The 16,540-nt window shown below is 43.2% G+C and overlaps 1 protein-coding gene across 1 annotated transcript in view; it reads left to right on the plus strand.

Annotated features, from left to right (window-relative positions):
* Window positions 1-2,168: 2,168 nt before the first annotated feature.
* VWC2L (von Willebrand factor C domain containing 2 like) overlaps window positions 2,169-16,540 on the plus strand; it is a 97,449-nt gene continuing 83,077 nt past the window's right edge. The window contains exon 1 of the mRNA XM_065412871.1: window positions 2,169-2,579. Coding sequence (XP_065268943.1) covers window positions 2,169-2,579 — 411 coding nt within the window. The remainder of the gene's footprint in view (window positions 2,580-16,540) is intronic.

A 16,540-nucleotide genomic window follows, 5' to 3' on the forward strand; every position in this document is an offset into this window, starting at 1 on the left:
AAAGGATGAAAAAGTTGAACTGTTCAACTAATTCGTAGCGGAGCCGGGTTTGTTTACTCGGCGAAACCCTTCCCCAGAAAGGAGCTGCAGTCGGGTCCGTTTCCCTCCCATTCCTTAGACTGGGGCTTTGAAATTGCTGTGAAGGATCTAAGATGAGCCCAGGCTGTACCCAACCAGCATTGATTTATATGTAATCCTTTCCTTTTTAGTGCCTGGCCATCAAACGTGGATGGGTTTAGTGGGCTGGTTGGATCGTTTCACATTACCTCATATATCAATTACTTTCCTGATGGCTGTTCCCCCCCCCCTTAAATCTCCACTTACCTGAGCTTTGAAAATTGATACCTACCTGTGGCTTCTAGGTGGGCAAAACTCTTTACTCCCCAGTTCTATGATGCAGACTTATCTGTGCGCATCACACTTTAAAAAAAAAACCCAGCATGTTATAACAGCTATTGCTGGCAGTACTACAGTACCTTGCCCTTGTGATAAAAACATATCGAGAACTTCAATTAAGAGGATATCTTATGATTTTGACAAAGCTTGTGTAATATCCGGTGTCTCCCTCTATAGTAGCTTTAGAAAAACTGCCTTTTTTAGCAGGATCCTTTAGCCTCTCTTGTGAGGTTATAGCTTTCTCCTGATTCATTCTTTTTGACGGATTTTATTAATATAATCATTTAACATCAATAATCATGAAAAATCTGAATATACAGGAAATGTTTCTTTTGAGGGAAGAGGAAATAGGTATCCATATGAGTATGTGGGCATTTCTACAGATGTGTGTGTGTGTGTGTGTAAATACACATACCTATATTAATTTATTTGTGTGTATGCTATTAGCAGAAACTGCATACCTCACTATTAATATACATAAAGCTAATATTTTTCAGTTCATAAAAAGTTTCCTACAAATACTTTTCACTATAGGACAGCCATTCCCTGCCCAGTTATCCGAAAACAGTTGAGAGACTATTTTTCTGCTGGCATTACACTGGCATCCGAATGGCATTTAGAAAAGGATTGAGAAAGTGTGCATTGGTGACAGGGATGTGACACACAACACAGACAATAATGTAACAGGAAAATATGTGCTGAGTCTTTCTTTTTTGCCTAATTCTTCCTGGGCCAGGGCCAGGCTTTCCTCCCTTTTCAGATCAGTCAATCATCACCTTGGCCATTTAAGTATTACTCTCCATTGCCAAATGGACTGGGTGTTGTACGTAGCTGCGATGGCATATTAAGTTTTAGAATGAAGACTGTCACTAACCTAATGAGACAAATATATTACGATAATTCTGTGCGCTTGCCAGACATTTTAAAATACTGATATATAAACTCCTACCTGGAAATTAATACAAATCTGAATACTGCTTCCCGGAAAAAAGTCAGTGTCTAGAAATACTGAATAAGGACATTGGACTATAGGAAAAAAAACTACAGACTTGACAGATGTTCTCAGCCCAACCTCTTTACCTTTCTCTGCAAAAATGCCACTTGTAAAACACTGTTACATTCCATCTCTCTAAGTCTAAATAAAATACAGGATTGTCTTTTGTTTTTGAAGCTCAAATCTGACCAGAGCTCATACTATTATTGTTTTACCTTTTGTTTTTTCTGCTAAGGCGTCTCCTGATTCTCTATTCTCTTGATTTTAAGAAACTGAGCTGTGTATTGTAGCTGAGAAGGGGTATTGGTTACAGCAAAAGGAAAGGAACAGTTCCGATCCTGCGTTCAGTCCCAGTGAATTACCCACTCACTATGCGATTGCAGGCAATCATTCCACTTCTTTGTGTGTCAGATGACCCAATTGTACAAATAGGTAAAAGCAAACATTAATCATCAATGTAAGTCAGCATTTGAGTGGAGATTTCATATGGGACGGTGTATGCATGCACATGTACGTGTGTATATATAGCTCTATATATATGCAATTGCTAGTTTTAATGTACATATTTAGTATGCTTTGTTCTCCTTAGGAATAATTGAGGATAGGAGGCTTGTTTTGTTTTGAAAGCACTGTATCTCCAGATACAGGTTGAAAGCATGGTCTTCAGACGTCTGTTTTTGTTAATATTTCAGGTTATTCTCATTTTAAATATTTGTTTTCAGACCACCCCTCTGGTGTCCCTATGGAAGCAGCTGTTTCTATCTGAGATTAGGACCGTATGCAGAAGTTGAGGAGGGGGATGGCTTGTCCTATTCATGAAGCCTGCATACTTCTGTTGCTAATACTTGGGTTGGTCACCCCAGCTGCCATCAATCATGAAGACTACCCTGCTGATGAAGGCGACCAGACTTCAAGTAATGACAATCTGATCTTTGATGACTATCGAGGGAAAGGCTGTGTGGATGACAGTGGCTTTGTATACAAACTGGGAGAACGTTTTTTCCCAGGGCATTCCAACTGTCCTTGTGTCTGTACTGAGGATGGACCTGTTTGTGATCAACCAGAATGCCCTAAAATCCACCCAAAGTGTACTAAAGTGGAACACAATGGATGCTGCCCAGAGTGCAAAGAAGTGAAAAACTTTTGTGAATATCATGGGAAAAATTACAAAATCTTGGAGGAATTTAAGGTATGAGCTATCTTAGTATTTATTCAATACTAACATGTTATATGAACTTTAGTGGTCGGACTTTCAAAGGCACTCGGTATTGGCCTATCTCTGCTCCCACTGAAGTTAATGATAAAACTCCCATTGATTCCAGTGGGAGCAGAGGTAAGCCAATGCTGAGCACTTTTCAAAAATCCCAACCCAAATGTGTACAACAAAAAATGCCGGTATCGTGCTCGGAGAATTAATATTCACAAGTACATCAAAATATGTAACTGTTGTTAGCATTTGGACTTGCTATGTCTGGTTAAATAGTGATAATCAAGCTCACTAGTAGCTAAATTTCCATGCAGGTGACTTTAAAATAAAGGGAAGTATATGGCTAAATAATTTATCGTAACTATCAAGTTCCCATTGGGAATGTTGGGGTGAAAGTCCTTTTGAAAGAAACCTTAAATGTAAGACCAAAACATATTTTCTAAAAATCTTTACCATTAACACAACATATGTTTGTGATTTTAATAAATTAGATTACAGGTTTTCCATTAAGCTAAGGAAAATGCATATTTCTGTTGCAGTAGCATCTATACCCAACATATGAATTTAGAACATGTGGCCTCCAGATTCATAGCTCAATAATGAAGACTTGCTTTGAAGCGCAACCTTTAACTCTTCATGGGTATAAGCCTTATCCCTCTATATACTTGGCAGTTTCTTTTCTTCTCTGGCAGTGAAAATACTTTCACCTCAGTCTTTGTATTTTCCAGCATTTCAGTAACACAAGATAGAACTTCTTTATATCCAGATAGTATCTTCTCTTGCTGTTGTTTCCTGTAGTAAATAGTATATTGTTTAGTTTTTCTTTCATGGGGGATTTCCCATCCACCCATAACTTGCATTAGTCAGAATAGGGCTTGTCTTCACTATCGGGGTAAGTCGACCTAAGTTACGCTACTCCAGCTACGTAACTTAGGTCAGCTTACCCCGGTGTCTTCACTGTGCTGTGTCGACGGGAGACATTTTCTGGTCAACTTCCCTTACTCCTCTCGGAGAGCTGGAGTATTGGGGTCGACCGGAGAACACTCTGCCGTTGATTTAGTGGGTCTTCATTAGATCCATTAAATTGATCCCTGCTGCATTGATTGCGTTGATCTCCCCATAGTGAAGTCCAGCCGCTAGAAGCAGCCTAGTAGCTGCATAAGCTGCCATAGTGCATTAGACACATATCCTTGACAGACTCATGAACAGTGTGTCCTTTGCTTTGCAGAAGAATATGACATGAGGCTGTTGATGGTGTGACCTGTAAAGACATATTGGAATGTTGGTAGCCTAAGAAAAATTAGTCCAATTTACTATACCAGGCATCATTCTCTGATCCTTGAAGATGGAACGTTACCATCTTTGGGTGACTCCTTCAAAAATAAGTGGCCTGGTGTAATTCCTGGATCAAGGTTGAGTACACATGCTAAAATAATGTAAGACCTTTTCAGGAGAGGTCCTAGAGCAAGAAAAAAAAAAGTTGTCATGGAACTAATGGTCACATTTTACCTTTATACTCAGAGAAACAATGAATGAGAACGTTACCACTGATAAACTAGGAGTATGTTTTCACTGTTATGCACTGAGATTGAGCCGCAAAACTTCCGTTATAATGAATAAGATGTATTTGATTCCCTATTTATTGTGCTTAAACTTAACCCCCACCTGAACTTAATGCTAATTTTTTAGCTGGAGACTGATCAGTAGACAGAGGAGTTCCACGATCATAATAACCACCTAATGACTAAGGGAAAGCATATCCGATTGTGGAATGCCCCGCATCAAATAATCCTCAACGCAGGACTTCAGTGGAGATACTCCTGAATCAATTTAAATCACAATCAAGCCTTCTCTTCCTCAAAGCTGGGCTCCTGAGTAGAGCAGAGTGATTTTTTTTCTGCAAATAACAAATTCATAAAAAGATACATTTTCAGGGGCACTGAAACTTCACAATTTGAGCCACTGAACTGAAAAATCAATTATTCACTCATCTCTGCTCCCGAGAAAGTGAGCGGGGATATACTGGCCCTTACAAGAAGCTTGCTTATGGTGAAACTCCAACTATATTGAAATAGCAAAGTTACGTTCTTCCTCAAGGTATTTCTATGGAATTAAACTCTGTTTACAGTGCAGCACAATCCCATAGATACAGAAAAACTTGGGGAGCTGAAAGATAGTCCCATGGCCAATAACTAAGATCTTGTAAATTCCATCAGAGAGAGAACCCCTGGGGCCAGGAATCTGCTGGTATTATTGAGTGACATCCTGACTGCACTGAAGTGAAATGCAGTTTTCCCATTGGAGGCAGGATTTCCTCCATTATCTCCATAGTAGAAATTCTGAGGAGTTCCTATGTTCTGCCGGCTCCAAGCCTTGCTCTTCTTTGTCTTGTGGCATGTAGAAGGTCTCCAGCCTTTCCCAGCGCACTTCCACTTATAGTGAAGTCAAGCTGTGCCAGAGATGAGAGACTTTCTTAAGTCTGTTTAGAAACAGACTGCTTGTCATTGGAATAGACTCATACAGTTTAACCCTTTCACCTGTCAGAATAACTGTTTGATTACTGTTTATATTTGTCAATATCTAGGTTCCAACATCTTATTTTGTAGAGATATGCTGGTCAATACATAGTTAAGGTTGATATTAGATTGATTTTTTGCATCTGCGTGTGCACACAAACACTCACAGATTTTTTTGTCTGGAAAGTTTGGGGCAAGTTGAAGAAGACATTTTGGACAGTGCAATGGGTCAACACTTGAAAGGCTTCAGTTTTGGGTCATTTTCCTAACTTATTTTTAGCTCACTGTAGCTCCTCCTTGGCTTGCCATAGAAAATCCATTTTTTTCTTAATCTGTTGCTTTTAGTGAGTACAGAGGCATTTGACTAGTTTTGGGGGCAAAAAGGGGTACCTGGTGCGAATTGCTTAGTTACTAAGACTCACATTTTCCAAAATCTGACTTCCATGTTGTGGGCACAAGTAGTGCCTATAATTTTTGTGCACCCATAATAAACTATGCACAAATATAAGCATTTGGACAGCCAGCCACCTAATTTGTACCAGCTACTCACTAGCTGTTCAAATGTTGATATTTGCAGGCCTAAACGGAAGGCTAAGCTGAAATTCAGATGCAAATCTAGCTTCAAAAGTAGTTTGTATACTTTATAAAGCCCCTTATGTGTTCGACACACACTCTGGGGAGAAGAAGAGCTGTGGGCCACTGTGTTACCTCTCAGCCTCAGCAAGAGAGAGTTTTGCTGATGATTAGACTTGGTGTCAGCTCCCTGCCACATCAGTCTGTCTTCCTCACCAGCAAACTCATCAAGGCTCTCCTGGCCCAAACCTCACCTAGCAGGAAACAATCAATGAACTCCAGCCCTGGAGTTCCTCTGAGATGTTTCTCTGCAATGCACAGCCCCTGCCACTGTGCATTTACAGAAGATATTAAGTTCACTGCTCTTTTAAAGAGTCAGTACATCACTGCTTAGTAATGTAACTGGGGTAAATACACCCTTCCCTTTCTGAGTAAAAGCAAAACAAGTTTATTGACAAAGGAGAAAGGATTAAAGGATACCAAGTAAGAGAGATAAAGGTAGAGATGGTTACAAGCAATTAAAAGCAAAAACACTCATCTAAAAGTCTCAAACTTAGTCTAGCAAGATACAGTCTTCGTTCAAGATGGTGCCTCTCACCCACAGTCTCCTTTCCAGCCTTTTCCTGGCTGACCCGTCCAGGACCCATCGCAAAGATCAAAGCACTTGGTTTCTTTGTCTCTTAAAGTGAAGAATAAAGATAGAGACTCTCTATGTTCCTTATATTTCCCAAAGGGATGTCTTTGTTTCACAAGGAAGGCATCCTGGAAAACTCAGACTCCCATGTCCAGTACAGGAACCATGTTAATTCTCTGTCTCTCAGGTTCAGGAACAGGATAACCCTGGCTGGTTTAACTCAATAGCTGTGTTTACAGCTAACATGTAAATTGAGGTAAGCCCATATTGCTGTGTCTAGGAAAGAGCAGTTTGGGTATGTCTTCACTACCTGCCGGATCGGCAGGTAGTAATCGATCTATTGGGGATCGATTTATCACGTCTCGTCTAGACACGATAAATCGATCCCCGAACGCGCTCCCTGTCGACTCCGGAACTCCACCAGAGCGAGAGGCGGTAGCGGAGTCGACAGGGGAGGCCGTCCGTGCCGTGAGGACCCGAGGTAAATCGATCTAAGATACTTCGACTTCAGCTACGCTATTCACGTAGCTGAAGTTGCGTATCTTAGATCGATCCCTCCCCCTAGTGTAGACCAGCCCTTTGTCACCTTTATCTAGGCTAGGCTATCTTGTCTTAAACATCATACAGAGAGAATTCATAGTTTCACATATAAAGTTAACACATGTGTTTTACAGTTATATTGATAACCAGCATGTTATTATCTTTCATATGGTACCTCACAAGGCATATTTTGCACTGATACCATTGCAGTAGTGTGTAGGGTGTGAATACAGGGTGCCTAGGGTCACAATGTTATAGAAAGGCCAAATCACTTTTAAGAAAACCATGAAGACCTCCTGGCCCTGATGTGAACCTTACACAATTTTCATTGAACTTCAGGCAAGGGTTGGGGATTCCATCCGGAAGGAGTGGTCGGGAGGCAGTGAGTGCTCTGAAGATGGTGGCAGTACCCAGGATCTTCTTGCCAGGCATTTAGGCGCAGAGTTGTAAAGGTATTTAGGTGTTGCTGCACTCAGTATCGTAATACCTGACTGGTTTAGGAGCCTGAATCTCATTTTCAAAAGTGATTTAGGTACATAGAAGTCTATATCGACTGTCAGTGGGATTTAGGCTGCTAAATCAGTGGGGCATTACAACAGTGAATACAACAATGCCAAAATACCTTGAAAATCTGGGCCTTAATAGCCACAAAACTGACCAGTTTCCAGGGGTTTGAGCTGGCTTTGAGGGAACAATGTGCAGGGGAAAAGGGAGGCAGGACCAGGCCATGGCTTTTGAGAGGAGCCAGTCTTAGCTCAGCTTACCTCACTACTGCAGGAACAAACCCTCCTCTCCCAGTCTGAGATCCCAAAATGCCTTCCTTGGCCTTCTGCATTAGTCCCAAAAGGCAGAATTCCCACCACCTCTAGTGGGGTTCAGGGAAGAGGGCAGAGCTCTATCCCTTCTTTCTTTCTCCTTCCTTCATTTTTCATTCTCTTCCCATCTGCTTAGCCGCTTTCTGACAGCTGCTGCCTCTACAGCCTTCTTCCACTCTTTCCCCTGCTCCCCAAGGTCAAATGTTAGAATGACAGGCTGAGGTTGGTTTTTCCTTTCTCTCCCTCCACCCATGCAGTCAGGAGGTGGCAGTAACAAAAGGGTGGAGACGTTCTTCATGGGAACAGATAATACAGAGTTCACCCTCTTTCCTCTTGTGTGGTCATGTGGTGGCCTTCTGTTCCCCCACACCCATGTGATCAGATAGCCTTCTTTCTTCTCCACACGTCAGCAGTGGCTTCGGTTTCAATTACAAATATCCAAGACCCGTGCCATTCAGTGCTAACCTAGAAAACTCTTCTAACAGACCAGGAGCTCTCCCATTTCTCACTTGATGGGGTGCAGGGGGGAACCCAACCACAACAGGGAAACAGCCTCAGGTTGTCATAAATGCACTTAGTGTTTTAAATTAGCATTCCCACATATGCACTTCTGTAGATTTAATGAGACGATGTGTCAGATGACTCTTAGTGTTAATTAGGCAAATATGAAGGAGTCATGAGAAAATCAGACAGCAGCTTTTCTATGTGCTTGGTGATTTTTTATTCTAATACATAATTTACAGAATAAAAGAAGTCATAACTCCTCCCCCCCATTTAAAATACTTGTTTATAGCATGACTTATGATAACCATAGGTAGGAGCATTCTTGAGGTTATTAGGTTTTTACTTTGAAGAGTCCATTGTGTGTCCATAACAGCTTTTGTGCAACCCATGATTCTTTCATCACTCAGGATAGGAAGACACAGACTGATCACCAGAGCGCTCTTCTCTGTGTGTATATATCAACACATAAAAATACTGTTAAGGAGCATTCATTGCTGGGGGATAAATGATCCATCCACAATATACTGTCAGCCAATATGGTGCAATAATCAGTTAATACTAAGGCGAGGCAACCAGGAGGAAGAGAAGTGAGTAGGTCTTGGTTCCTTCCTTCCATCTCCATATCAATGGAGGATCTGCTCCAGGAACACTGGGGCCCAGAGACCTACTGTCCTACTATGTGATCCCCCACCTTCCCACACAGATATTACCCACACAGACTCCAATGGCAGGGTCTTCCCACCTTGTATTCATGTCTCCTACGGCACCAGCTCACCACCAATGCTCTGAGCCTAGGAGCTGCTCAGAGGGTTGGCAAGCCTTCCTACCCAGCACAGTGGCTTGCTTCTCCAGACTCATTAGGACCAGAACTCCAGGGATTTGGGGCAGCTCTCCCCACTCCTCAGTACAGACACTCCTTGTGTGCTGCAGGGTGAGCTACCTCAGTCTCTTGTTCCAACTCAGCCATTCTCCACCAACCACAGGATCTCAGACTCTACCAGCCACTGACTGACTCTTACAGCTACCTGCTTTGTTTAACATGTTCTTACTGATACCCTTTCCCTTCCTTGCCATATCACCTCCACTCATCCTCCTGATCCTTATCTATCCATCTTCTTCTGATACCTGTCCACAGCCCAGCATTTCTTATCTCCTTGTTCCTCTCCTATGTTCTCTGCCACCCCGTATAACTTCACCCACTCTCATATCCCTCACCACTTCCTTCAGTCTCATTGTCTCAAACCCATCCCCCAAAAGAATCCCTAAGTAGCCAGTAAACATTCATAATTTGTACTGAGCCTAGAATCATAGGATTGTAGGTCTGGAAGGGACCTCGAGAGGTCATCTAGTCCAGTCCCCTGCACTCAAAGCAGGACTAAATATTATCTAGACTAAGCATGACCAAGGGGTGAAAAAAAGAGAGTGAAAATAATCCATTACCACTGTGGGATCTTCCATACCATCAGGATATGCACATGACTGAATTAACACAGGATGTGAAAACCTGGCATCACTGAAATCAATGGCCAAACTCCCACTAATGTTAATGGAACCAGGATTTCACACATGGTGTTTTACTATCAGCCTCATCCTCCCACCTCAACTTCCCCCATCTCTTCTTAAATTCACTTGTGACATGTCTGAAATTTGTCCCTGATCCTCTAGTTGACTATGCATGGGTACACCGCTGTGCTCTGTTGGCTTGGGTTCAACATAGCAGGCCAGAATTCATGTTTTCCGGTGCAGTCCCTTGTCCAGTGGAGTCAAAATCCTGATTGGGACCTTTTGGGTGGTAATCCAGATAATTAGTAGTAGTAACTGTATTAAGTATAGCTTTATAAAACACTAATTATTCATTTATTTGGGGAACATTTACTTGGGAATAGTAACATCTGTTCCATTGTTCATTCTTTTTAAAAATGTTTTGTTAATGCAAATGTACTCATAGTATTTTGGAAGATAGGTAGTACCTTTTATCAAAGTGTGTCAGTGCACAGCACACGTTATTCAGGTATCCTCATGACACCCCGGGGGACTTGACAAGTATTAAGGTCTTTTTGTTCTGTGTTTGTACAGTGCCTAGCACCATGGGATCCTGGTCTATAATTATGTACTATGCTCTGTGATGATGATAATAATTAATAATGTCCATTCTATCTTGGGGTAAGATGAGGCACAGAGAGTTAAGTGATTTTTTTTCCCCACAGTGACTGCCAGAAACAGAATTCAGATGTAGTGACACCACGATCCCTTCTCTAACCATTACAAAATACAATAAGTACAGCCTTATTAAATGTTAATTAAATGCACATTTTGGAACTTTAGCAGACTGTTACCAATTGTATGATATTGTTATACCAACCTGAATCCCAAAACTGATATACAAACCACCTGTCACTAGTACTATAGTTTGTTTAATCAATGTCTGCATTGTATTTAAAATTCTTAGGTCAGACTTCTCAGATCTGTTAACTGCAGTGGGGATTTCTATTGCACATTCCAAGCTCCTTCACTGCACAAAATTCCCATTGATTTCAAGGGGATTTCTGCAGGGCTGCCCAGAGGATTCAGGGGGCCTGGGGCAAAAGCAATTTCGGGGGCCCCTTCCATAAAAAAAAGTTGCAATACTATAGAATACTATATTCTCGTGGGGGCCCCTGCGGGACCTGGGACAAATTGCCCCACTTGCCCCGCCCTCTGGGCGGCCCTGGATTTCTGCACTCCTTTCACGTGCCGGCTGTGTGATAGAGATGTGTAGCGTGGATGAGAGAGGAAAATATTCACGGCATGTTTAATTTGAAAAGCAATCATCATTCCTCCTCAAACTCAGCCTTTCCCAAGTAAATCTAATAGTCCAGTTGCCGCTTTGACGAGGGTTCTCTATTTTAAAGCGTCACAAAAGAACAGAAATATGACATCTTAAATTCAAGAAGCTTCATTAGGCTGGCAATGAATTTTCCATACAGAGTTTGCCTCCTTCTTTAATAGGATGAATGTTCAGTTTCATGGTGAGCCTTGGAAAGCACTCAAATCAAGGGAGGCTAATAATAGCAAGAGCAAACATTATTAAAACCTTTTGGCAGTGTGCTGACCAGTGATCCAAGTCACTAGTAATTTTCAGATACCTGTTTGTAAATTGCAAGAAACTGATTACTAACAAGGTCAGCACAGGGCCTCAATCTTAATAATTTTTTTCCTTCTGAGATGCATTCAGCAGTGATTTTGCATTACAACTTGAACAAATGAGACCTTTTTCTTATATGTTCAGCAATTTCACGTGCTGCTAGAAAATCATAGTACAAAAGACATTTCAATAACGTGCCTATCCTTTAATAAAAGGAGCCGTGAACAATGCTAGCTTGCAAGATAGCACACCGCCATTGAAATCAGATAGAGGAAACAGAACGTCAGTCAAATGGAAAAGTATGATTTATTATCTCTCTCCTGGCAAAATTACAGTGACAATGTCTATGCAAAGGTATCTGAAATTACTGACTTACTGTATTTCTGTCATAGTTTATACAAAAAATACATAAAGTAGAATGGCATGTCATATTCTGAACTATAATAATACCTACTTTAAAAGTGTGCTGTGTTTTTAGGTACCGATGGTGTGTGTGTGTGTGTGTATATATATATATATATATATATATATATATATATATATACACACACTAACTGAGAGCAGCATACACCCCGTTTACTGTTAGATTTGGTAACCGAATTATATTACAATACTGTACTAGTGCATAATGTAATATACATTATATATATAATGCATTATACTGTACTAGTGCATAGTGCAATACTGTACTAGTGCATAATGTATATACATATATAATGTATATTACATTATGCACTAGTACAGTATTGTAATATAATTCTGTTACCAAATCTAACAGTAAACGGGGTGTGTGCTGCTCTCAGTTAGATGGGTGTAAATGTGGAATAATTCCAGTGACTTCATGTTGCTGTTATTTATTTGTATTACAATAGCATCTACAGGCCCCAGCTGAGTTCAGGGCCCCGTTGTGCCAGGCACTTTATATACACATAAAAGACAGCTCCTGCCCCAAAGAGCTCACCATATAAATAGATATGACTGAAAAAAGCAACATTATCATCCCTATTGACAGATGGGGAGCTGAGGTGCAGATACCCATAGGGGGACGTTTTTAAAGGAATGTGCAGATGGGAGTTAGGTAGCCAAGTCCCATGGGTTTTAAATGGGAGTTGGGCCTACTTGGCCTATGTCAGTCTCCCCAGCTGACTTGCCCGAGGTTACAGAGACAGTCTGTGGCAGCACTAGGAATCAAACCCATATCCCCTGAGTTCCAGTCCAGTGCCTTAACCAAAAGCCCATCCTTCCTCCTTGTGGCAGAAGATAGGAGAATATTGGTCTGTAATCTTATGCCCATGAGTTTGGGTTTTCCCCACTAAATAAGACCCAGGAATGAACATGTGGCCATCACTAGTATCACTAAAAGCCGTGGCCGCATTTTCAGAAGTGTTCATTCATTTTGTATGCCTCGACCTGTGGGTGCCCAACTCGAGACATCCACTCCATTCAGTAAGCCGCTGGGTCTGCTTCCAAAGCTGGGGGAGCCCCGGGGGACTGCTGGATGACAAAGTATCTGCTCAGAGAAGCCTTGTGCCCCTGGGTAACCCACACACCTTCTGGGTGTGGTGTTCTGTCCCATTTAGTGGCACCGCGACCACTTACAGAGAGAGATAAAATGAGTCTGCTCTACAGCCTTAACTAACAGCCAGTTGGCTTTTAGCTCATATGGTAGAGGCTCATGCACTAAGCTCCAGAATCCCCCTGTTCGATCCCACCCGCCGATGGTCTGTCGGCGTTACGCATGCACTTGCTCTGGCCCTAGCAACACCCTCATCTCCACAGGAACCATGCTGCTAGGGATATATCCAGGGAAGAACACCTAGCATGCAGATGTTCCCAGGCACTCCAGAGAGAAGGCTACATGGAAAAGCTAACCTAGCCATAGGCTGTATTTTCATTCCTGATTAAACTGTGTAGGATCAGATAGGGTATCGTCCATGTGTCCCCTGGCCTGCTCAGCCTCCCTCACCTCTCACCCACTAAGTGCCTTCCATGAAGGCCTTGAAGTGGGGGAGTCCATGGCACAAAGAGCTGATCCCCTCTCCAGGAGCGGAGGTTCCCCTTCTGTGCCTAGATCTGGCTCTTTATTTTTAATCATTTTTTTATGAGTCTTATAAAAATGTTTCAGTTCCTTTGACCATAAGGCTGAAATCTCATTATTCATAAAGAGAGTTGTAAATATACAGCTTTACCTACTGTAAATACATGATTAGTAATTTAGTCATTTTAAATACTATGGGTGGGGTATTTCAAAAACACTTAGCAGTGGGCATATCTCTGCTCTCACTGAAATCAATGGTACAGCGCCCCAGGGGAAGCAGAGTGAGGCCAGAGCTGAGTGCTTTTGAAATATACTAGTCTGAAAATACAACAAAGTCTCGATCGGGAGATAACGTCAGAGGGACTGATCCTGCCATCAGCCTGTGAGCACAGCTCCTACTGAAGTATATGAAAATTTAGCGCAAAAAATTCATGGAAGGTTTTCGGTACTGTAATAGAGTGATCTGAAAAGTGTAGGCGTGTGGGTTGATGGAGTGTTGATAGCTGAAAGTGCTTTACACAGAATTACATTAATTAAAAAGTAATGCCCGAGTAGATAATTAGCCTAGTGATTGTTTATAAACCAAAAATTGAATAAATCATTCAATGACAGCTTTCAGTACGGTTGGTTAAAATAGAGACGGTGTCAAGCTGTGATTCTGATTTCATAAGTCAGGGATAACCCTGTGGGAGCCCAGGGAGTTACGCCAGTGTAAAATCCGTGCAAGTGAGAGGAGAATCGGGCCCCAAAACAGCTGCATAGAATTATAATGAAGGCAAGAACCACAGAGCCAGGATCTCTGTCCTCTATTTTAGCAGGTGAACCTTGCTAACAGTGAGTTAACCCAGGGCTATTGCTGGATGTTCGGTAAATACCAGTCCGTTCCTTAAATCACAGGCAAACAATTCCAAAATCCTTTCAGAGAAAAAGACCTTTTCGGGTATCATGTCCTTCCTTACCTTCCTGTCGTGTTCAGAGGTAATATCATCCCCTGAGAGCGGAAAAGACCTTCTCTGACATCCTTATGTGACTCCCTAAGGGATTTCACACAATAGCGGTTGGAATTAGATCCCTCCCTTCCCTCCCAGCCCGTTATTAATTACTGTTATCGCTGAGCCAGATTGCCCCCAAGAACTTCATGTGGCTCTCCTGCCTTCATGGCACCGGGCTCCCTTCACCTCGGGTGTCTGCAGGGAGGCTGGGGAGACTCCAGCTTGTCACAGCCAGAACGATCAGAGAGAAACTATGCTAGAGGGTCCTCACGGAGCTTTCCCCCCTGACAGCCCTTCGCAGAACAGAGAGATGGCGCCTTACAAGGGTGATGAATGTTGTTTAGATTGTAAAATCTTTGGATACGGGCTGACTTTTAGTCTGAGTTGGTACAGTACCTACTGCAATGGGGTCCCGATCCTAAATTCACCATGACCCAAAAAGTGAGGATCACAGACAGAGGGGGAAACCTCACATGATCATGCAGGGCAGGGAGGCATATGCCCTCCTCCTCCATGGCTGTATTGCTTTTCCCCTCCCCCTCACCTCACTGCTCATAGGTGAGTTGGCTGGAGTTAGTTTTTAGGAGGGATTTGAATGAGCACAGGGAGTAGTTACCAGTATTCCCTCTAATTTTTCCCACGCATGTGCGGGATGAATTTTGTTATGTGCACCAATATGGAGGTAATGTGTGACACATCACCTCCATATTGGTGCACGTACCAAAATTCATGTGGTGGGGGTGGGGCCGAGGGGTTCGGCCTGTGGGAGGGGGCTCAGGGCTGGGGCAGAGGGTTGGGGTGCAAGGGTGTGAGGGCTCCAGCTGGGGGTGCAGGCTCAGGGCTGGGGAAAAGGGTTGGGGTGCGGGCTGCGGAGTGGGGCCGGTGATGAGGGACTCAGGGCTGAGGCAGAAGGTTGGGGTGGGGGGTGAAGGCTCCGACTGGGGGTGTGGGCTCGAGGGTAGGGCTGGGGATGAGGGGTTTGGTGTGCAGGATAGGCACCCCTCCCCCTCCTCCGGCTGCAGTATGGGGTATGTGCTGGGTATGGGGGAGAGGTGCCTCTCCCTGCCGCGGCAAGTCCAGGGCTGGATTGGGGCTGGGGAAGGGTCCGGGCCGGGGCTGGGTTGGGGCCACAGGATAGGCCCCCCTACCCCTCCTCCGGCTGCAGATCTGGGCCGGGGGAGGGGCACCCCAGCCACAGCAGGTCTGGGCAGGGCAGGGGTACCCCTCCCCCGGCCGCAGCAGGTCCTGGCCAGGAGGGTTCCCTGAGTGCCTGCGCAACACTTAATAGGCTGCTGTGTGGCCATGCAGCTTACAGGGAACATAGGTAGTTACCTATTCCTAAAATAATCTATGTTAAATTCAAGGAGATTTCCCCCATAAGAATGTTATTCCAGTATAAAATTGAGCCTCGCCACCCTGCTCTCTACCTTTTCCTAAATGTATTTGTTGGCATTTTATAGAACGTGTACAAACACTAACTAATCCTCTCTACCTCCCTGCATGTCTTGTCGCCAGCATTAACCAGCAATTTAGCAAAGGAGAAACTAAGGCATAGAGGTTAAGTGACTTGCACAAGGTCACAGAGTCAGTCCGTGTCATGGCTGCTTGCTCCTAGTCTTGAGCGCAAACCGCTAACCCGTTGCTTCCCTAACTTGAGTGTTCCTGCCTATTACAACACAGGGATGGATCCTGCTCCTATGAAATCAGTAACAGCTGAGGGCACTGAGCACCTTGCAGGGTTGGACCCATATTATTTTGGCCTAAAAGATACCCTGTACAGAGGGACCATTGTCTTCTGTGGTTTGGAATTAAATCCCCTACTTATTCATCCTAAAACTCTCTCTGTTTTTGTTTTGTTTTGTTTTTGACACCGACTAACACGAGGGCCAAATTCTGCTCTCAGTTACACTGCTGTAAATCAGGACGTCAGTGGAGTTATTCTGGATTTACACTGGTGTAACGGTCTGGCCCTGTGCCCTGAATTTCTGGTTATTACTCTTGCCCTGGGTCCTTTTCTTCCTGTGTTTCCTTGATTAAGGAAACATTCAGAATTTGTATTTGCCATCTCAGTGGTTCTTCCTGGGTGCCTGATTTTACATTCTCTGACACCAAGTTCCATCACGCCAGCCTTTTCCCCATTGCCCTGGGCTCTTCAAATACTCTTGTATAATGCTGCCATCCTTTTAAGTGTCATCAGCCTCTCCTGC

The sequence above is a fragment of the Emys orbicularis genome, chromosome 11 (assembly GCF_028017835.1).
Source record: "Emys orbicularis isolate rEmyOrb1 chromosome 11, rEmyOrb1.hap1, whole genome shotgun sequence".
Lineage (NCBI taxonomy): Eukaryota > Metazoa > Chordata > Testudines > Emydidae > Emys > Emys orbicularis.